The following is a 23,901-nucleotide window of genomic DNA, read 5'->3' as shown; positions in this document are numbered from 1 at the left end:
CGCTCTCATAGAGATGCACAGGAGACCCTGACTTCTAGCCTCCTGAGCTGCACAGGTGAGGCTTAAGAGGTCACGTGGGCGCCAGTGGGATCGGAGCAGTGGCGTAGGACCGTAATGAAGCCGCACCGTGGGACAACGATCATTATTAGTAAGTATATGCACCACTGGACTGCTTTTATAAGAGGGCGAAAGAGATGAAAGGCAAGTAAGAGACTGGGGGAGGCAAAGAAAAGGTGATGGAGAGGCTGGAGAAGCCAAGCAAGAGGTCAGAAGAGATGAGAAAAAGACAAGAGGCTGAAGAATACTAAGAAAAAGGTGAGGATGAGGGTGGAGGAAACAAGATGAAGAAGAAACTAGAGGACTGAGGGGGGAAAAAAAGAAGAAGCTCAAGGAAGAGACAGGAGGAGAAGAGAAACGTAAGAAAAGAAAATGGAGGAGAAGGATAAAGGAAAGAAGGCGAGGGCAGTCAAGGTGAGAAAGAGGGAAGAAAAAGGTGGGGAAGAAACAGCAAGAAAAAGACTGGTCAGAAACCGCGAAAAAGAGGGTGGGGGGGGGATGAGGAAGGGGGTGGAGGAAAGAAGGCTGTGAAGGAAGAGGCAATAATGAATGTGCAGGAGATGGGAAAAATGAGAGAGAGATGGAGGAGGAGATGAGAAACATGTAGGGAAACAGGGTGGTAGAGGCAGGGCAACATGAAGACAACAAAGTGAAGTGAAGCATGCAGAATGACCATAGCAGATGATGCAATGGAGATCTTCCATGGGGTGTAATATAACATGATCACCACATGAGCATTACAGGGGGTCCGTGCAGCCATCCCCCGACCTCTCCCTCGGTCATTCTTCCTGTGATACAGCTCCAGTAAGGGATGGCTGCAGATCTAGCGGTCTTTTGCTCATACCATAGAGATCTGATGAGAAGACCGTCCTCATAGTATACAGTACAGTCTACATGTGTAGGGGAGGAGCTAGGCAGGATGGAGCACGGTGAGCGACCCTTGGGTGATGGATGGTTCTTATGATTTGGTGAATACGTTACAACTTTAAGGGAACAAATTAACCAACGAACCAACGAGAGAACGAGCCCCTAGCACTGGTGAAGGCAGACGGTACGTACTGTGGCCACTGGTATAATGCTGCAGTTTGTCTGTGTATTCAGAGTCTGCTCTCTCAAATCCTCGTCTTCTGGAGAAAATACAAACCGTAGTTAATCCAGCGATCAAACAACTACTACTCCTATCATCTCTCAGTGGGAGCTCCTAGTGGAATGGGTTAGTGGGCACTACACAAGCATCTACATCACGTCGAGGGGGAGCAGTGGTTACGCTGTTGGGGACGGAAGGACAGACGACATTTACGCTACTCTACCTATTGCAGACGATGATGATGACAACCAGGGCGATGAGGAAGACCAGACCGGCGGCCGAGGAGCCAATAATGAGCGGGAGCTTTTCCTGGAAGCTGCTCTGATATTCGGCTGTAAATAGAGTTATGTGTGGCGTTATCTGTGGTCATGGCTGACACCAGAGAGAACCAGCAGCGTTATTATTATTCAGCTCTGCGCTTACCTTCCGTCATGGTCTGGAAATACATTTTGCCGCTGTATCTTCCATATCCAGCCACGGTCCGGGCTCTCACCTGGAAGACGTATATGGTGCCCGCCTTCAGGCCTGACACAACTACGGTGTTGGTCGGACTCTTCACCACCGATGAGTTATGTTCTGTCAGGTCCTGTAGTACACAACATGGAAGCTCTTAGCGGCGAGGAGACGCCATCACATTCCTGTCTCTGCTGCAGCGTGACAGCGGAGAGATGACAAGGAGACCGTCACCTTTCACTGGGAAGCCCTTTACAATAATATTTTAACAGGTGCACAGGGAAGCCAGGATTGTGGAGCCGCCGGTACATGCCCAAACCCCCAGGGCACCAGGTGGGTACTTAACATTCCAGTCTGTAAGTGAGGTGCAGTCATCTGAGGGGCACTGCTGCAAAACAGGTCTGGCTATCTGACAGACAGGAAATCCCAGGGACTGTACATGAGCAGGGGGTGATAGGAGTGCTCGGCAGAGGGAGGCCATGGGCACTGCGTGTAGTGGGCTCTGAGTTATAGAAAGTGATAGGCACTGCACATGGCGAGCTCTTACAGTGAGAGGCACTGCGTGTAGTGGGCTCTGAATTATGGGCAGTGATGGGCACGGCAGGTAAAAGGGTTCTGGCAGCTGCAGCCCTGCACATAGCAATGACAGCGGGCTCTGCCAGTGATGGGCACTGCAGGTGGCGATCTCTGAGTGATGGGCCCTGCAGGTGGCGGGCTCTGACAGTGATGGGCAGTGCAGGTGGCAGTCTGAGTGATGGGCACTGCAGGTGGCGGGCTCTGACAGTGATGGGCAGTGCAGGTGGCAGTCTGAGTGATGGGCACTGCAGGTGGCGGGCTCTGACAGTGATGGGCACTGCAGGCGGCGGGCTCTGACAGTGATGGGCACTGCAGGTGGCAGTCTGAGTGATGGGCACTGCAGGTGGCGGGCTCTGACAGTGATGGGCATTGCAGGCGGCGGGCTCTGACAGTGATGGGCACTGCAGGTGGCGGGCTCTGACAGTGATGGGCACTGCAGGTGGCGGGCTCTGACAGTGATGGGCACTGCAGGTGGCGGGCTCTGACAGTGATGGGCACTGCAGGTGGCGGGCTCTGACAGTGATGGGCACTGCAGGCGGCGGGCTCTGACAGTGATGGGCACTGCAGGTGGCAGTCTGAGTGATGGGCACTGCAGGTGGCGGGCTCTGACAGTGATGGGCACTGCAGGTGGCGGGCTCTGACAGTGATGGGCACTGCAGGTGGCGGGCTCTGACAGTGATGGGCACTGCAGGTGGCGGGCTCTGACAGTGATGGGCACTGCAGGTGGCGGGCTCTGACAGTGATGGGCACTGCAGGTGGCGGGCTCTGACAGTGATGGGCAGTGCAGGCGGCGGGCTATGACAGTGATGGGCAGTGCAGGCGGCGGGCTATGACAGTGATGGGCAGTGCAGGCGGCGGGCTATGACAGTGATGGGCAGTGCAGGTGGCGGGCTATGACAGTGATGGGCAGTGCAGGTGGCGGGCTATGACAGTGATGGGCAGTGCAGGTGGCGGGCTATGACAGTGATAGGCAGCGCAGGTGGCGGGCTCTGACAGTGATGGGCAGCGCAGGTGGCAGGCTCTGACAGTGATGGGCACTGCAGGTGGCGGGCTCTTACAGCTATGGGTTTCCTTTGCTATAGAAGGAGATTCCGTGCCAGTGTCTGGGCACAGATACCCATCGCTGTGACGTCCCATGGCCATTATCTGCTGATCCTAATGCTTTCCCCCTCAGGTATCTGAAGCTTTTATCCCTGCTTTCCTATTCAGGCCGCGCCGGGGTCGTCCGCTGGTTGAGCTCATCTACATCACATCAGTCAAACACCTTCACGTCACATTGGTCACGACAGTGGAGAGCAGCTCAGGACGTTCCCACCTGCGGCCGAGGCAATCACTGCAGTGAGTCAGGGGTCCGTGCGAGAACCATGGCGCCCGCTGACCCACATGTGTTTATGTTTCTTCTGTTACATAATAATCCCAGAGACAGGTGGAGGCAACATGTAGCCCAGTGGCCGCCAGAGGGGTCGATAATCAGGGGCTTGTTATTCATTACCATACACTTCGGCTCAGCGTGTTAATGTGTGCGGGTGACATGGGGTTAATAATTAACTATCGTGTAAGCGATTATGCAGTCCTACCTAAGTAAAGCTTAAAGGGGTTGTTCAACAGAAAAAAATGTCAAATCCACTGGTGCCAGAGATTTGTAATTTATGTCTATTAAAAAATCTCCAGTCTTTCAGTACTTATCAGCTGCTGTATATCCTGCAGAAAGTGGTGTATTCTCGCCAGTCTGACACAGTGCTCTCTGCTGCCACCTCTGTCCATGTCAGGAACTGTCCAGAGCAGGAGAGGTTTTCTATGGGGATTTGCTGCTGCTCTGGACAGTTCCTGACAAGAATTCCTGCAGGACATGCAGCAGCTGATATGTACTGGAAGACTGGAGATTTTTTTAATAGGAGTAAATTAGAGATCTGTGTAACTTTCTGAAACTAGTAGATTTGAAAGATTTTTTTTTTTTTATAAACTATCCCTTTAATCAGTGTCTCAACTTTCTAGAAGATTATGTCACTGAATCTGTCCAGCTGAGGGCAACCTTAAGCTGTAGGGACACAAAGAGCTATGTTGGCAGCAGAGCTAGCACTTATTCGGAGGCCGTACCTTTTCATAGTACAGAAGCTCATAGTCCAGGATGACCCCGTTGGGCTGGTCCGGCTGCGACCATGAGAGGGTGATGCTGTCCACAGCGCGGCTGACCTGGTGCATGATGGAGACGCTGGATGGAGCTGGAAGAAGAGCAGAATGAAGAAGGAGTTAGTGGTGGAGCGGCTCCTGACAGCAGGAGGACGGATGCACGGCATGGGATTACTGGAGCAGAAAGTTCACCTCTGGTGGTGATGGCGCCCCTGACAGCGGATGCAGCGCTGCACTAAGAAGCTGTCAGCTTAGATTGCTGCACTTGGCCTATATGCCAGGTCAAGCAGTGTGAGCCCTGACTCCCCAGCTCCTCGCTGACCAATAACATGGCCGCCGGAGGGGAAGGGGCGCTGTATGCCTGAAGACTACAGCCCCCCGCGGACAGCTTAGTGCCTGACCTTTGCAGGAAAGTGTGTGTGCGCAAGGGGGGGGCAGAGTCACCCCCCCCTTTATTTTCATATTTACCATTTTTTTCTAGTTTTTAATATAACAAAGGTTATACAACAACAAAAAGAAAGACGCTGCAACACAGAATGTGAATGCCCAAAAACCCCAGAATAGGGATGATGCCAGGAGTCCGGGAGGACGGGGTGAAGTGGTGGCACAACAGGCAGGAGTCAGAGGGAATGGCAGAGGTGAGGGCAATGAACGGCTGAGGCAAAGGAGGAGGTTGTAGCACCGGAGGCAGGAGGACTGGCACAGGAGACTGAGGACAACAGAATATGGTGGAAGGTGGTGACAATCCTGGGGCCAAAAGAAGATGGTGACATAAAAGGCAGGAGTCCTAGGGACAGGGGGTGGAGATGGGACAGGAGTCCTAGGGACAGGGGGTGGAGATGGGACAGGAGTCCTAGGGACAGGGGGTGGAGATGGGACAGGAGTCCTGGGGACAGGAGGTGGAGATGGGACAGGAGTCCTGGGGGCAGGAGGTGGAGATAGTACAGGAGTCCTAGGGACAGGGGGTGGAGATGGGACAGGAGTCCTAGGGACAGGAGGTGGAGATGGGACAGAAGTCCTGGGGGCAGGAGGTGGAGACGGGACAGGAGTCCTGGGGGCAGGAGGTGGAGATAGTAAAGGAGTCCTGGGGGCAGGAGGTGGAGATAGTAAAGGAGTCCTGGGGGCAGGAGGTGGAGATGGGACAGAAGTCCTGGGGGCAGGAGGTGGAGACAGTACAGGAGTCCTGGGGCAGGAGGTGGAGATAGTAAAGGAGTCCTGGGGGCAGGAGTTGGAGATAGTAAAGGAGTCCTGGGGGCAGGAGGTGGTGGTGAGACAGGAGGCAGGAGTCCTGGGGGCAGGAGGTGGAGATAGTAAAGTAGTTCTGGGGGCAGGAGTTGGAGATAGTAAAGTAGTCCTTGCGGCAGGAGGTGGAGATGGGACAGGAGTCCTGGGGGCAGGAGGTGGAGATAGTACAGGAGTCCTGGGGGCCGGAGGCAGAGATAGTACAGGAGTCCTGGGGGCAGGGGGTGGCGGTGGGACAGGAGGCAGGAGTCCTGGGGACAGGGGGTGGTGACATAGGAGGCAGAAGTCCTGGGGACAGGGGGAGAGGTGAAGGAGTAGTGGAGATGATGAGTAGAGGAGTAGATGATGTGGAGATAGTTGGGAGAAGATCCTGCACTGACCCTGACCCGTTAGGCCCGTCCTGGACATCTAGGGTTTTTATTAGACACAAGGAGCCTGTCCTACAGGCCAGTGCCTACTGCCCCCTAGAGGTGATGTGCATGCCACCTGCTATGTGAATCCTGCTTGTGCCCCTCACCCAGCTGCCAGGACAATGTCTTCTCACAGGGAACATGACATTTCATGTACAGAAGATGAGAGGATAAGCAGCAGGGCGGCCCCTCGTCTTATGTACGCAGCTCTCCATGATGCCTGATTATGAGAAAGCTCAGCCATAGCGGCCAGAGGACGGGGGGGGGGGGGGGGGGGGGGCGCGATTTATTGCTCCTCATCTCCACCAAAGGGGATGGGAAGAAACGTCACTTCTCAGGTTTCTCCCAGGATTCCAGGTGTCTGGGAACGTCAGCAGATTCCCCCCTGGTTCTGGTGTCAGGACAGTAACATGGAACCTACACAAGATTTAGAGCGGAGGGCAATGTTACCGACCTGGGGGTTCCAGCTCAGCAGCACCTCCCCCACAGCCCTGGTAAGTGAGATGGCGATATAAAAGTGCCCCCCCCCCCTCTCAACAGCAGCCAGGGATGAAGGAGAAGGGACAGCTGCAAGAGACAACATCTCTGGCCTCTCCCCCGGGTTATGGAGGCCGGAGACTCAGGGGGGGATCCATCTAGTAATCACATACTGGGTCACAGGCTGAAGGCAAAGCTCAAGGTGGAGACAGGCAGGAGAACCACTGCCAGCACCCAATGCCTCATCCGCTAAGAGCAGGAGAACTGCTCCCCCCGGGGATGAAAAGATACAGAACATGGAGCAGAACCAGGTAACACACTGCATCCCCAACCCCAGGAGCTGACACTCTAATCCCCTATCACACACAGTGTATCATCACTCCCATCATCCTCCCTGACCCCAGGAGCTCACACTCTAATCCCCTATCACACACAGTGTATCATCACTCCCATCATCCTCCCTGACCCCAGGAGCTCACACTCTAATCTCCTATCACACACAGTGTATCATCACTCCCATCATCCTCCCTGACCCCAGGAGCTGACACTCTAATCTCCTATCACACACAGTGTATCATCACTCCCATCATCCCTGACCCCAGGAGCTCACACTCTAATCTCCCTATCTCACAGTGTATCATCACTCCCATCATCCCCTTCCCTCTTCCCCTTGAACACTCCCCCTTCACATGTGGAGATCTTGGTCAGGGCCTGGTTTTTGGTCACGTGACTGGCGCAGGAGATGATGTGCCGTATCGGTGCTCCCTGGGCGGATCACTGCATGACAGCTGACCTCAATTCAGAGCAGCATAGCCGTGTTTGTGTACAGAGAACCGACCAATGCATCAATTATATATGCAGCGCAGAGCACCACAGCCGGGCGTCCTGACAGCCATGAGGATGGGCAGCTCCTGGGAGGCCGCTCTGCGCCCCGCACCTCACTCCGGAGGAATTCCTGCTGTGACCTGACCAAGCACGGGATCTCCCCGATACACAGCGACAACACTGCACCTCTATGACACCAGGTGCTGCCACCTAATGGCCAAATAATCAGCAACAGCAAACAATGCCCCAGCACAGGTTCTGTATGGTGTAATATACAGGGACCTCACAATGCACAGCGCACTGTGATAAGCGAATGCTACGTGACTGATATCAGCCGCTCCTCTTATAACGCTCCAGTACTGATATAACCTCCAGACATTATATATGTGACTGATATCAGCCGCTCCTCTTATAACGCTCCAGCACTGATATAAGTCTGCTCTCTGAGGGTCACTGGGCACTCACCTGCCTGGTTGGTGGTAATATTAACCGATGCAAACTGCGGGGAGTAGGGGCTTTGGTCGGTGACTCCGTTCACAGCTTGTATCTCGAACGTGTACTGTGTGTGCGCCAGCAGGTCACTGATGTAGACTCGGGGTTCAGTCAGGCCCAGCTGTCGGGGGGCAAACTGAACGTTATCTCCGCAGCGTGTACAAGCTCCTCGGCCCGAGCCGCAGCTCTTACAGATGATGTTATATACAAGGTCCTCGCGGCCTCCTGAGTCCCTGGGCGAGGACCACTCCAACACCAGGGAGGTCTCATTGACGCTGGAGATAACATTCTGGGGGGAAGATGGGGTAGCTGAGGGGCAAAGAAAAGAGAAAAGGATTTATCAGACACATAGAAACACAGATATATACATATACTATACAGGACCCTCTGACCACAAGAGCTTACACTCTATAGGACACATCACTGACCACAAGAGCTTACACTCTACAGGAAAGACATCACTGACCATAAGAGCTTACACTCTACAGGAGACATCACTGACCATAAGAGCTTACACTCTACAGGAGACATGACTGACCATAAGAGCTTACACTCTACAGGAGAGACACCACTGACCATAAGAGCTTACACTCTACAGGAGACATCACTGACCATAAGAGCTTACACTCTACAGGAAAGACATCACTGACCATAAGAGCTTACACTCTACAGGAAAGACACCACTGACCATAAGAGCTTACACTCTACAGGAGACATCACTGACCATAAGAGCTTACACTCTACAGGAGAGACATCACTGACCATAAGAGCTTACACTCTACAGGAGACATCACTGACCATAAGAGCTTACACTCTACAGGAGACATCACTGACCATAAGAGCTTACACTCTACAGGAGAAACATCACTGACCATAAGAGCTTACACTCTACAGGAGACATCACTGACCATAAGAGCTTACACTCTACAGGAGACATCACTGACCATAAGAGCTTACACTCTACAGGAGACATCACTGACCATAAGAGCTTACACTCTACAGGAGACATCACTGACCATAAGAGCTTACACTCTACAGGAGACATCACTGACCATAAGAGCTTACACTCTACAGGAGAGAGACATCACTGACCATAAGAGCTTACACTCTACAGGAGAGACATCACTGACCATAAGAGCTTACACTCTACAGGAGACATCACTGACCATAAGAGCTTACACTCTACAGGAGACATGACTGACCATAAGAGCTTACACTCTACAGGAGACATCACTGACCATAAGAGCTTACACTCTACAGGAGAGATCACTGACCATAGGAGCTTACACTCTACAGGAGACATGACTGACCATAAGAGCTTACACTCTACAGGAGAGATCACTGACCATAAGAGCTTACACTCTACAGGAGACATCACTGACCATAAGAGCTTACACTCTACAGGAGAGATCACTGACCATAGGAGCTTACACTCTACAGGAGAGATCACTGACCATAGGAGCTTACACTCTACAGGAGACATCACTGACCATAAGAGCTTACACTCTACAGGAGACATCACTGACCATAAGAGCTTACACTCTACAGGAGAGACATCACTGACCATAAGAGCTTACACTCTACAGGAGAGACATCACTGACCATAAGAGCTTACACTCTACAGGAGAGACATCACTGACCATAACAGCTTACACTCTACAGGAGAGATCACTGACCATAAGAGCTTACACTCTACAGGAGACATCACTGACCATAAGAGCTTACACTCTACAGGAGAGATCACTGACCATAAGAGCTTACACTCTACAGGAAAGAGAACCCTATATTTGAACACCTCCAGACCTGTGACCTACTTGTGCACGGCATCTGTAGAGGGTCGGAGTCGGCCCGGTAGTAGCCCGTCCGGCACACACAGTTGGTGGCCCCCTCGGAGGTGGTCCGGCTGTTGAAGGGGCAGTGCAGGCAGCTCTCGTCTCCCTGGTTGGGTTTGAACATTCCTGTAGAACATCCTAGAAAGACGGAAGGAAAAAAAATAGTTATAAAGAGCAACAGAAACCAAACAGACAGCTCCCTACTCCTCATGGGGGGGGCACAATGTACAGCTCCCTACTCCTCATGGGGGGGGCACAATGTACAGCTCCCTACTCCTCATGGGGGGGCACAATGTACAGCTCCCTACTCCTCATGGGGGCACAGTGTACAGCTCCCTACTCTTGATGGCGGGCACAATGTACGGCTCCCTGCTTCTCATGGGGGCACAATGTACAGCTCCCTACTCCACATGGGGGCACAATGTACAGCTCCCTACTCCTCATGGGGGGGGCACAATGTACAGCTCCCTACTCCTCATGGGGGGGGCACAATGTACAGCTCCCTACTCCTCATGGGGGGGCACAATGTACAGCTCCCTACTCCTCATGGGGGCACAGTGTACAGCTCCCTACTCTTGATGGCGGGCACAATGTACGGCTCCCTGCTTCTCATGGGGGCACAATGTACAGCTCCCTACTCCACATGGGGGCACAATGTACAGCTCCCTACTCCTCATGGGGGGGGCACAATGTACGGCTCCCTGCTCCTCATGGGGGGCACAATGTACAGCTCCCTACTCCACATGGGGGGCACAATGTACAGCTCCCTACTCCACATGGGGGGCACAATGTACAGCTCCCTACTCCACATGGGGGGCACAATGTACAGCTCCCTACTCCACATGGGGGGCACAATGTACAGCTCCCTACTCCACATGGGGGGCACAATGTACAGCTCCCTACTCCACATGGGGGGCACAATGTACAGCTCCCTACTCCACATGGGGGGCACAATGTACAGCTCCCTACTCCTCATGGGGGGGCACAATGTACAGCTCCCTACTCCACATGGGGGGGCACAATGTACAGCTCCCTACTCCACATGGGGGGCACAATGTACAGCTCCCTACTCCACATGGGGGGCACAATGTACAGCTCCCTACTCCTCATGGGGGGGCACAATGTACAGCTCCCTACTCCTCATGGGGGCACAGTGTACAGCTCCCTGTCAGGGACACTGTCTGAGGCCCCTAGGGGCCCTGATGTGATAATTGTACACACAGAGCATTGTCCTAGCCGTGACTGTACAGTGATAGTAGTGCAGTCTTTCCAGCACCCGATTCTTGGTCACAGACAAGCTGGGGCCGAACCTATGAAGATACCACAGAACATACCAGAAACCTAATGGAGCTGATAATCCCCGACAATACTCCTCATGGCTACAGCCTCACCTGCCGTATACCCCACAGCCTGCCATATACCACCCCTGCAGAGACAGAGTACTATTACACACCGGGGGAGGATGACACACCGCCCACTATACTCACACCTGTCCATTATAACACACAGAGAGAGGGGGACACATACCGCCTGTCCATTATAACACACAGAGGGAGGGGGACACATACCGCCTGTCCATTATAACACACAGAGAGAGGGGGACACATACCGCCTGTCCATTATAACACACAGAGGGAGGGGGACACATACCACCTGTCCATTATAACACACAGGGGGAGGGGGACACATACCGCCTGTCCATTATAACACACAGGGGGAGGAGGACACATACCACCTGTCCATTATAACACACCGGAGGAGGAGGACACATACCGCCTGTCCATTATAACACACCGGAGGAGGAGGACACATACTGCATGTCCATTATAACATACAGGGGGAGGAGGACACATACCGCTTGTCCATTATAACACACAGAGGGAGGGGGACACATACCGCCTGTCCATTATAACACACCGGGGAGGAGGACACATACCGCCTGTCCATTATAACACAGCGGGGGAGGAGGAGGACACATACCGCCTGTCCATTATAACACACAGGGGAGGAGGAGGACACATACCGCCTGTCCATTATAACACACAGGGGGAGGGGGACACATACCGTCTGTCCATTATAACACACCGGGGAGGAGGACACATACCGCCTGTCCATTAAAACACACCAGGGGAGGAGGAGGACACATACCGCCTGTCCATTATAACACACCGGGGAGGAGGACACATACCGCCTGTCCATTATAACACACCGGGGAGGACACATTCCGCCTGTTCATTATAACACACCGGAGGAAGAGGACACATACCGCCTGTCCATTATAACACACCGGGGAGGAGGACACATATTGCCTGTCCATTATAACACACCGGGGAGGAGGACACATACCGCCTGTCCATTAAAACATACTGGAGGAGGAGGACACCTACCGCCTGTCCATTATAACACACCAGGGGGGGAGGAGGACACATACTGCCTGTCCATTATAACACACCGGGGAGGATAAGGACACATGCCGCCTGTCCATTGTAACACACCGGGGAGGATAAGGACACATACCGCCTGTCCATTATAACACACCGGAAAAAGACACATACCGCCTGTCCATTATAACACACCGGGGAGGAGGACACATATCGCCTGTCCATTATAACACACCGGAGGAGGAGGACACATACCGCCTGTCCATTATAACACACAGAGGGAGGGGAACACATACCGCCTGTCCATTATAACACACAGAGGGAGGGGGACACATACCGCCTGTCCATTATAACACACAGAGGGAGGGGGACACATACCGCCTGTCCATTATAACACACAGGGGGAGGAGGACACATACCGCCTGTCCATTATAACACACCGGGGAGGAGGACACATACCGCCTGTCCATTATAACACACAGAGGGAGGGGGACACATACCGCCTGTCCATTATAACACACAGAGGGAGGGGGACACATACCGCCTGTCCATTATAACACACAGGGGGAGGGGGACACATACCGCCTGTCCATTATAACACACAGGGGGAGGGGGATACATACCGCCTGTCCATTATAACACACAGAGGGAGGGGGACACATACCGCCTGTCCATTATAACACACAGAGGGAGGGGGACACATACCGCCTGTCCATTATAACACACAGGGGGAGGGGGATACATACCGCCTGTCCATTATAACACACAGAGGGAGGGGGACACATACCGCCTGTCCATTATAACACACCGGAGGAGGAGGACACATACTGCATGTCCATTATAACATACAGGGGGAGGAGGACACATACCGCTTGTCCATTAAAACACACAGGGGAGGAGGACACATACCGCCTGTCCATTATAACACACAGGGGGAGGGGGACACATACCGTCTGTCCATTATAACACACCGGAGGAGGAGGACACATACTGCATGTCCATTATAACATACAGGGGGAGGAGGACACATACCGCTTGTCCATTATAACACACAGGGAGAGGGGGACACATACCGCCTGTCCATTATAACACACAGGGGGAGGGGGACACATACCGTCTGTCCATTATAACACACCGGGGGAGGAGGAGGACACATACCGCCTGTCCATTATAACACACAGGGGAGGAGGACACATACCGCCTGTCCATTATAACACACAGGGGGAGGGGGACACATACCGTCTGTCCATTATAACACACCGGAGGAGGAGGACACATACCGCCTGTCCATTATAACACACCGGAGGAGGAGGACACATACTGCATGTCCATTATAACATACAGGGGGAGGAGGACACATACCGCTTGTCCATTATAACACACAGGGAGAGGGGGACACATACCGCCTGTCCATTATAACACACAGGGGGAGGGGGACACATACCGTCTGTCCATTATAACACACCGGGGAGGAGGACACATACCGCTTGTCCATTATAACACACCGGGGAGGAGGACACATACCGCCTGTCCATTATAACACACAGGGAGAGGAGGAGGACACATACCGCCTGTCCATTATAACACACCGGAGGAGGAGGACACATACCGCCTGTCCATTATAACACACCGGAGGAGGACGCATACCGCCTGTCTATTATAACACACCAGGGGAGGAGGAAGACACATACCGCCTGTCTATTATAACACACCAGGGGAGGAGGAGGAATTATACCGCCTGTCCATTATAACACACAGGGGAAGGAGGAAATATACCGCCTGTCCATTATAACACACCGGAGGAGGAGGACACATACCGCCTGTCCATAATAACACACCAGGGAGGGGGACACATATCGCCTGTCCATTATAACACACCAGGGGAGGAGGAGGAAATATACCGCCTGTCCATTATAACACACCGGGGAGGAGGGGGACACATACCGCCTGTCCATTATAACACACCGGAGGAGGAAGACACATACCGCCTGTCCATTATAACACACCAGGAAGGAGGACACATATCGCCTGTCCATTATAACACACCGGGGAGGAGGACACATACCGCCTGTCCATTAAAACACACCAGGGGAGGAGGAGGACACATACCGCCTGTCCATTATAACACACCGGGGAGGAGGACACATACCGCCTGTCCATTATAACACACCGGGGAGGACACATTCCGCCTGTTCATTATAACACACCGGAGGAAGAGGACACATACCGCCTGTCCATTATAACACACCGGGGAGGAGGACACATATTGCCTGTCCATTATAACATACTGGAGGAGGAGGACACCTACCGCCTGTCCATTATAACACACCAGGGGGGGAGGAGGACACATACTGCCTGTCCATTATAACACACAGGGGGAAGAGGACACGTACCGCCTGTCCATTGTAACACACAGGGGGAGTACACATACCGCCTGTCCATTATAACACACCGGGGAGGATAAGGACACATGCCGCCTGTCCATTGTAACACACCGAGGAGGAGGACACATACCGCCTGTCCATTATAACACACCGGAAAAAGACACATACCGCCTGTCCATTATAACACACCGGGGAGGAGGACACATATCGCCTGTCCATTATAACACACCGGAGGAGGAGGACACATACCGCCTGTCCATTATAACACACGGGGGAGGAGGACACATACCGCCTGTCCATTATAACATACTGGAGGAGGAGGACACATACCGCCTGTCCATTATAACACACCGGAGGAGGAGGAGGACACATACCGCCTGTCCATTAAAACACACCGGAGGAGGAGGACACATACCGCCTGTCCATTATAACACAGCGAGGGAGGAGGAGGACACATACCGCCTGTCCATTATAACACACCGGAGGAGGAGGACACATACCGCCTGTCCATTATAACACAGCGGGGGAGGAGTAGGACACATACCGCCTGTCCATTATAACACAGCGAGGGAGGAGTAGGACACATACCACCTGTCCATTATAACACACCGGGGGAGGAGTAGGACACATACCGCCTGTCCATTATAACACACCGGGGGTGGAGGAGGACACATACCGCCTGTCCATTATAACACATGGCAACGCCCCTTTTATTGATGGTGATTTCCATTTTAGTTTATTACAAGTTACATCCACAGGGGTGCAGGGAGGCTGCGGCGGCCATGACAGGCTACATCATATTTTCGGGGGCTGACGGAGCGGGGAGGGGGTGGGGGGGCACTAGGTGTTCAGTTACAAGAACATTCCAGACTGTGCCAGGAGAATCCCAACATTAACCCATCGCTGTCACTGGTGAGGTTTAGGTGTAAACTGCCAGGATGCCATTAACTAGACAGCACAGAGCACACTACAGTCACCTCCTATATATACAGCACAGAGCACACTACCGTCACCTCCTATATATACAGCACAGAGCACACTACAGTCACCTCCTATATATACAGCACAGAATACACTACAGTCACCTCCTATATATACAGCACAGAGCACACTACAGTCACCGCCTATATATACAGCACAGAGCACACTACAGTCTCCTCCTATAGGTACAGCACAGAGCACACTACAGTCTCCTCCTATAGGTACAGCACAGAGTACACTACAGTCTCCTCCTATAGGTACAGCACAGAGTACACTACAGTCTCCTCCTATAGGTACAGCACAGGGTACACTACAGTCTCCTCCTATAGGTACAGCACAGAGCACACTACAGTCTCCTCCTATAGGTACAGCACAGAGTACACTACAGTCTCCTCCTATAGGTACAGCACAGAGCACACTACAGTCACCTCCTATATATACAGCACAGAGCACACTACAGTCACCTCCTATGGGTACAGCACAGAGCACACTACAGTCACCTCCTATAGGTACAGCACAGAGCACACTACAGTCACCTCCTATAGGTACAGCACAGAGCACACTACAGTCACTTACTATAGGTACAGCACAGAGCACACTACAGTCACATCCTATATATACAGCACAGAGCACACTACAGTCACCTCCTATATATACAGCACAGAATACACTACAGTCACCTCCTATATATACAGCACAGAGCACACTACAGTCACCTCCTATATATACAGCACAGAGCACACTACAGTCACCTCCTATATATACAGCACAGAATACACTACAGTCACCTCCTATATATACAGCACAGAGCACACTAGTCACCTCCTATATATACAGCACAGAGCACACTACAGTCTCCTCCTATAGGTACAGCACAGAGTACACTACAGTCACCTCCTATAGGTACAGCACAGAGCACACTACAGTCACCTCCTATATACAGCACAGAGCACACTAGTCACCTCCTATATATACAGCACAGAGCACACTACAGTCTCCTCCTATAGGTACAGCACAGAGTACACTACAGTCTCCTCCTATAGGTACAGCACAGAGCACACTACAGTCTCCTCCTATAGGTACAGCACAGAGTACACTACAGTCTCCTCCTATGGGTACAGCACAGAGCACACTACAGTCACATCCTATATATACAGCACAGAGCACACTACAGTCACCTCCTATATATACAGCACAGAATACACTACAGTCACCTCCTATATATACAGCACAGAGCACACTAGTCACCTCCTATATATACAGCACAGAGCACACTACAGTCTCCTCCTATAGGTACAGCACAGAGTACACTACAGTCTCCTCCTATAGGTACAGCACAGAGCACACTACAGTCACCTCCTATAGGTACAGCACAGAGCACACTACAGTCACCTCCTATATACAGCACAAAGCACACTACAGTCACCTCCTATGGGTACAGCACAGAGCACACTACAGTCACCTCCTATGGGTACAGCACAGAGCACACTACAGTCACCTCCTATGGGTACAGCACAGAGCACACTACAGTCACCTCCTATAGGTACAGCACAGAGCACACTACAGTCACCTCCTATAGGTACAGCACAGAGCACACTACAGTCACTTACTATAGGTACAGCACAGAGCACACTACAGTCACCTCCTATATATACAGCACAGAGCACACTACAGTCACATCCTATATATACAGCACAGAGCACACTACAGTCACCTCCTATATATACAGCACAGAATACACTACAGTCACCTCCTATATATACAGCACAGAGCACACTACAGTCACCTCCTATATATACAGCACAGAGCACACTACAGTCACCTCCTATATATACAGCACAGAATACACTACAGTCACCTCCTATATATACAGCACAGAGCACACTAGTCACCTCCTATATATACAGCACAGAGCACACTACAGTCTCCTCCTATAGGTACAGCACAGAGTACACTACAGTCTCCTCCTATAGGTACAGCACAGAGCACACTACAGTCTCCTCCTATAGGTACAGCACAGAGTACACTACAGTCTCCTCCTATGGGTACAGCACAGAGCACACTACAGTCACATCCTATATATACAGCACAGAGCACACTACAGTCACCTCCTATATATACAGCACAGAATACACTACAGTCACCTCCTATATATACAGCACAGAGCACACTAGTCACCTCCTATATATACAGCACAGAGCACACTACAGTCTCCTCCTATAGGTACAGCACAGAGCACACTACAGTCTCCTCCTATAGGTACAGCACAGAGTACACTACAGTCTCCTCCTATAGGTACAGCACAGAGCACACTACAGTCACCTCCTATAGGTACAGCACAGAATACACTACAGTCACCTCCTATATACAGCACAAAGCACACTACAGTCACCTCCTATGGGTACAGCACAGAGCACACTACAGTTACCTCCTATATATACAGCACAGAGCACACTACAGTTACCTCCTATATATACAGCAGAGAGCACACTACAGTCACCTCCTATGGGTACAGCACAGAGCACTCTACAGTCACCTCCTATAGGTACAGCACAGAGCACACTACAGTCACCTCCTATATATACAGCACAGAATACACTACAGTCACCTCCTATAGGTACAGCACAGAGCACACTACAGTCACCTCCTATAGGTACAGCACAGAGTACACTACAGTTACCTCCTATATATACAGCACAGAGCACACTACAGTCACTTACTATAGGTACAGCACAGAGCACACTACAGTCACCTCCTATATATACAGCACAGAGCACACTACAGTCACCTCCTATATATACAGCACAGAGCACACTACAGTCACCTCCTATGGGTACAGCACAGGGCACACTACAGTCACCTCCTATGGGTACAGCACAGAGCACACTACAGTCTCCTCCTATAGGTACAGCACAGAGCACACTACAGTCACTTACTATAGGTACAGCACAGAGCACACTACAGTCACCTCTTATATATACAGCACAGAGCACACTACAGTCACCTCCTATATATACAGCACAGAGCACACTACAGTCACCTCCTATGGGTACAGCACAGGGCACACTACAGTCACCTCCTATGGGTACAGCACAGAGCACACTACAGTCACCTCCTATGGGTACAGCACAGAGTACACTACAGTCACCTCCTATATATACAGCACAGAGCACACTACAGTCACCTCCTATGGGTACAGCACAGAGCACACTACAGTCACCTCCTATATATACAGCACAGAGCACACTACAGTCACCTCCTATATATACAGCACAGAGCACACTACAGTCACCTCCTATGGGTACAGCACAGAGCACACTACAGTCACTATATATATATATATATATATATATATATATATATATATACAGCACAGAGCACACTACAGTCACCTCCTATGGGTACAGCACAAAGCACACTACAGTCACCTCCTATATATACAGCACAGAGCACACTACAGTCACCTCCTATAGGTACAGCACAGGGCACACTACAGTCACCTCCTATGGGTACAGCACAGAGCACACTACAGTCACCTCCTATGGGTACAGCACAGAGCACACTACAGTCACCTCCTATGGGTACAGCACAGAGTACACTACAGCCCAGAGATAATGAGATTTTCCAGCTCAAACCCAACTTGGGGAGGTTCCTTTCATTGTACTCCCCCCCCCCCCCCAGTCTTAACCCCTCCAGCACTGCAGTCCCTTTCACTCTTAGGGCCCTATTCCACCGGACGATTATCGTTCGCATAATCGTTATGATTAACGATCTCAAACGACCGCTATTGCGAAAGACCTGAAAACATTCACTCATTTCCATGGAACGATAATCGTTACTTATGATCGTAATTGCGATTGTTTTTCTTCGCTATTTATTCGCTATTGCGTTCGTATCTATTGCAAACGACCTAACGATGTCTTATTCAATGCGAACGATTTGCGAACGAGCAACGATAAAAATAGGTCCAGGTCTTATAAAGCGATCAACGATTTCTCGTTCGGTCGTTAATCGTTAACTGCATTTCAACCGAACGATTATCGTTTAGATTCGAGCGATTTAACGATAATCTAAACGATAATCGTCCCGTGGAATAGGGCCCTTACACTGTTAACCCTTCCAGGACAGCAGAGCTGTGTAAGTGCCTGCAGTGTACACACCCCGGCACAGAGCTACCAGACAGCATCAACAGAGCAAAGAGCGGAGGGGAGACACCAATATACCACAGCACTATACACCCCCAACACCAATATACCACAGCACTATACACCCCCAACACCAATATACCACAGCACTATACACCCCCAAGCCCAATATACCACCACACCATATACACCCAACACCAATATACCACCGCACTATACACCCCCAACACCAATATACCCCCGCACCATACACATCCAACACCAATATACCACCGCACCATACACATCAGACACCAATATACCACCGCACCACACATCCAACACCAATATACCACCGCACTATACACACCCGATCCCAATATACCAACGCACCATAAACATCAGACCCCAATATACCATCGCACTATACACCCCCAACACCAATATACCACCGCACCATACACACCCAACACCAATATACCACCGCACCATACACACCCAACACCAATATACCACCGCACCATACACCCCCAACACCAATATACCATCGCACTATACACCCCCAACACCAATATACCACCGCACCATACACACCCAACACCAATATACCACCGCACCATACACACCCAACACCAATATACCACCGCACCATACACACCCAACACCAATATACCACCGCACCATACACACCCAACACCAATATACCACCGCACCATATACATCAGACCCCAATATACCACCGCACCATACACACCTAATCCCAATATACCACCGCACCATACACATCAGACCCCAATATACCACCGCACCATACACACCCAACACCAATATACCACCGCACCATACCCACCCAACACCAATATACCCCGCACCATACACATCAGACCCCAATATACCACCGCACCATACACATCAGACCCCAATATACCACCGCAGCATAAACATCAGACCCCAATATACCAGAACACCATACACACCCAACACGAATATACCACCGCACCATACACCCCCAACACCAATATACCACCGCACTATACACCCCTAACACCAATATACCACCGCACCATACACCCCCAACACCAATATACCACCTCACCATACACACCCAACACCAATATACCACCGCACCATACACATCAGACCCCAATATACCACCGCACCATACACATCAGACCCCAATATACCACCGCAGCATAAACATCAGACCCCAATATACTAGAACACCATACACACCCAACACCAATATACCACCGCACCATACACCCCCAACACCAATATACCACCACACCATACACATCAGACTCCAATATACCACCGCACCATACACATCCAACACCAATATACCACCACACCATATACACCCAACACCAATATACCACCGCACCATACACCCCCAACACCAATATACCACCGCACCATACACACCCAACACCAATATACCACCGCACTATACACATCAGACCCCAATATACCAGCGCACCATACACATCAGACCCCAACACCAATATACCACCGCACCATACACACCCAACACCAATATACCACCGCACCATACACACCCAACACCAATATACCACCGCACCATACACACCCAATCCCAATATACCACCGCATCACCGCATGTCAGACCCCAACACCGGTGGTACTGCCGTATTCCACACATCCGACCCCAGTTACATGATACAGCAGAAGGCTACACATATGGCTGCAGGAATAAGCACATACTGTCAGTGTACACACAGCCACAACATACCGCCATCTATACGCAGGCAACATTCCCATCCACCTGTATATACACCCCCCTTATTCTCTATGACAAGGTCACCACCTCCTGGGACGCCCCCATGTGGTGACACGGCTTGTGCGGTTGCCCACAGAACAGCCAGCGGAGCCGGCGGTGGATTTAACCCTTTCAGTGGCGTTGGGGAAAGCGCTGCCTGCAGAAGATGAGACGTGACAGGAGGGAGGAGGGAGGAGAAGCCGCCACAAAAGCCGCGGCAGCTGTGTGTTTGCAAACAGCGGAGCGGAGCTGTGAGGAGGCTGAAAGCAGTAATTGTCTTTAATTAGAGAAGGTTGGAGGCTTCCAAAGCTTTGACAAAGACGTATCCTGCCGCCAAGAGCCGCCACCGCGCCGACTCACAACCTCAGCGCACACTCTCAGGAGGCTCCAGAACAAGTGCACTGCTCCGGCTACCCCTAACCATCACCGGGGATCACCGGCAGTGGAGAAACCTATACCAGACACCATCATATACAACTCCTCCAATCATCTGACCCCACAGCACCTCCAACAGTGATCACCTGACCCCACAGCACCTCCAACAGTGATCACCTGACCCCACAGCACCTCCAACAGTGATCACCTGACCCCACAGCACCTCCAACAGTGATCACCTGACCCCACAACACCTCCAACAGTGATCACCTGACCCCACAGCACCTCCAACAGTGATCACCTGACCTCACAGCACCTCCAACAGTGATCACCTGACCCCACAGCACCTCCAACAGTGATCACCTGACCCCACAGCACCCCCAACAGTGATCACCTGACCTCACAGCACCACCAACAGTGATCACCTGACCTCACAGCACCTCCAACAGTGATCACCTGACCTCACAGCACCACCAACAGTGATCACGTGACCTCACAGCACCTCCAACAGTGTTCACCTGACCTCACAGCACCTCCAACAGTGATCACCTAACCTCACAACACCTCCAACAGTGTTCACCTGACCTCACAGCACCACCAACAGTGATCACGTGACCTCACAGCACCTCCAACAGTGGTCAATTGTCCTCACAGCACCACCAACAGTGATCACCTAACCTCACAACACCTCCAACAGTGATCACCTGACCTCACAGCACCCCCAACAGTGATCACCTGACCTCACAGCACCTTCAACAGTGATTACCTGACCTCACAGCACCCCCAACGGTGATCACCTGACCTCACAGCCCCTCCAACAGTGATCACCTGACCTCAAAGCACCACCAACAGTGATCACCTGACCTCACCGCACCCCCAATAGTGATCACCTGACCTCACAGCACCTCCAATAGTGATCACCTGACCTCACAGCACCTCCAACAATGATCACCTAACCTCACAGCACCTCCAAAAGTGCTTCCGACCTCACAGCACCTCCAAAAGTGATCCCGACCTCACAGCACCTCTAACGGTGATCACCTGACCTCACAGCACCTCCAACAGTGTTCACCTGACCTCACAGCACCCCCAACAGTGATCATCTGACCTCACAGCACCACCAACAGTGGTCAATTGTCCTCACAGCACCCCCTATAGTGATCACCTGACCTAATTGCACCCCCCCAAATAGTGATCACCTGACCTCACTGCACTTCCAACATTGATCCCCTAACCTCACTGTACACCCCACTAGTGTTCATCTGACCTCACTATACCCCCACCACTAATGATTATCTGACCTCACTATAACCCCAATAGTGATCTCTTACTATACTCCCCCACTAGTGATCACCTTATCTCACTGTACACCCCCCCCCCACCACTAGTGATCACCTGACCTCACTGTACTCCCCCCCAATAGTAATCACCTGACCTCACTATACCCCCCCCACTAGTGATCACCTGACCTCACTGTACTCCCCCCAATAGTAATCACCTGACCTCACTGCACCTCCAATAGTGATCACCTGACCTCACAGCACCCCCAATAGTGATCACCTGACCTCACTGTACACTCCACTAGTGATCACCTGACCTCACTATACCCCCCCACCACTAGTGATCACCTGACCTCACTATACCCCCACCACTAGTGATCACCTGACCTCACTATAACCCCAATAGTGATCTCTTACTATACTCCCCTACTAGTGATCACCTGACCTCACTATACCCCCCACCACTAGTGATCACCTGACCTCACTATAACCCCAATAGTGATCTCTTACTATACTCCCCTGCTAGTGATCACCTGACCTCACTATACCCCCACTAGTGATTATCTGACCTCACTATAACCCCAATAGTGATTTCTTACTATACTCCCCTACTAGTGATCACCTCACTGTACACCCCTCCCCACCACTAGTGATCACCTGACCTCACAGCACCTCCAATAGTGATCACCTGACCTCACAGCGCCCCCAATAGTGATCACCTGACCTCACAGCACCCCCACTAGTGATTACCTGACCTCACAGCGCCCCCAATAGTGATCACCTGACCTCACTGTACACTCCACTAGTAATCACCTGACCTCACTATACCCCCCCACTAGTGATCACCTGACCTCACTATACCGCCCCACCACTAGTGATCACCTGACCTCACTATACCCCCCACCACTAGTGATCCTGACCTCACTATACCCCCCACCACTAGTGATCCTGACCTCACTATACCCCCCCACCACTAGTGATCACCTGACCTCACTATACCCCCCACCACTAGTGA

General features: G+C 51.6%; 1 protein-coding gene across 8 annotated transcripts in view; it reads right to left on the bottom strand.

The window, feature by feature from the left end:
• Positions 1–23,901, bottom strand: part of LOC138769708 (ephrin type-B receptor 2) — a 125,393-nt gene that overhangs the window by 9,230 nt on the left and 92,262 nt on the right. For 4 of the 8 annotated variants that reach the window (XM_069948339.1, XM_069948334.1, XM_069948338.1 and 1 more), the window contains exons 4-9: positions 9,564–9,719; positions 7,723–8,058; positions 4,271–4,395; positions 1,568–1,730; positions 1,368–1,476; positions 1,069–1,184 (exon numbers count right to left, since the gene is read on the bottom strand). In XM_069948339.1, the coding sequence (XP_069804440.1) occupies positions 1,069–1,184; positions 1,368–1,476; positions 1,568–1,730; positions 4,271–4,395; positions 7,723–8,058; positions 9,564–9,719 (1,005 nt within the window). The remainder of the gene's footprint in view (positions 1–1,068; positions 1,185–1,367; positions 1,477–1,567; positions 1,731–4,270; positions 4,396–7,722; positions 8,059–9,563; positions 9,720–23,901) is intronic. The other 4 variants (XM_069948336.1, XM_069948333.1, XM_069948337.1 and 1 more) reach the window with 4 other exon arrangements.

The sequence above is a fragment of the Dendropsophus ebraccatus genome, chromosome 12, assembly GCF_027789765.1.
Source record: "Dendropsophus ebraccatus isolate aDenEbr1 chromosome 12, aDenEbr1.pat, whole genome shotgun sequence".
In the NCBI taxonomy this organism is placed as follows: domain Eukaryota; kingdom Metazoa; phylum Chordata; class Amphibia; order Anura; family Hylidae; genus Dendropsophus; species Dendropsophus ebraccatus.
Note: the sequence above shows the minus strand (reverse complement) of the source record. Positions and strands in the feature narration are given on the sequence as shown.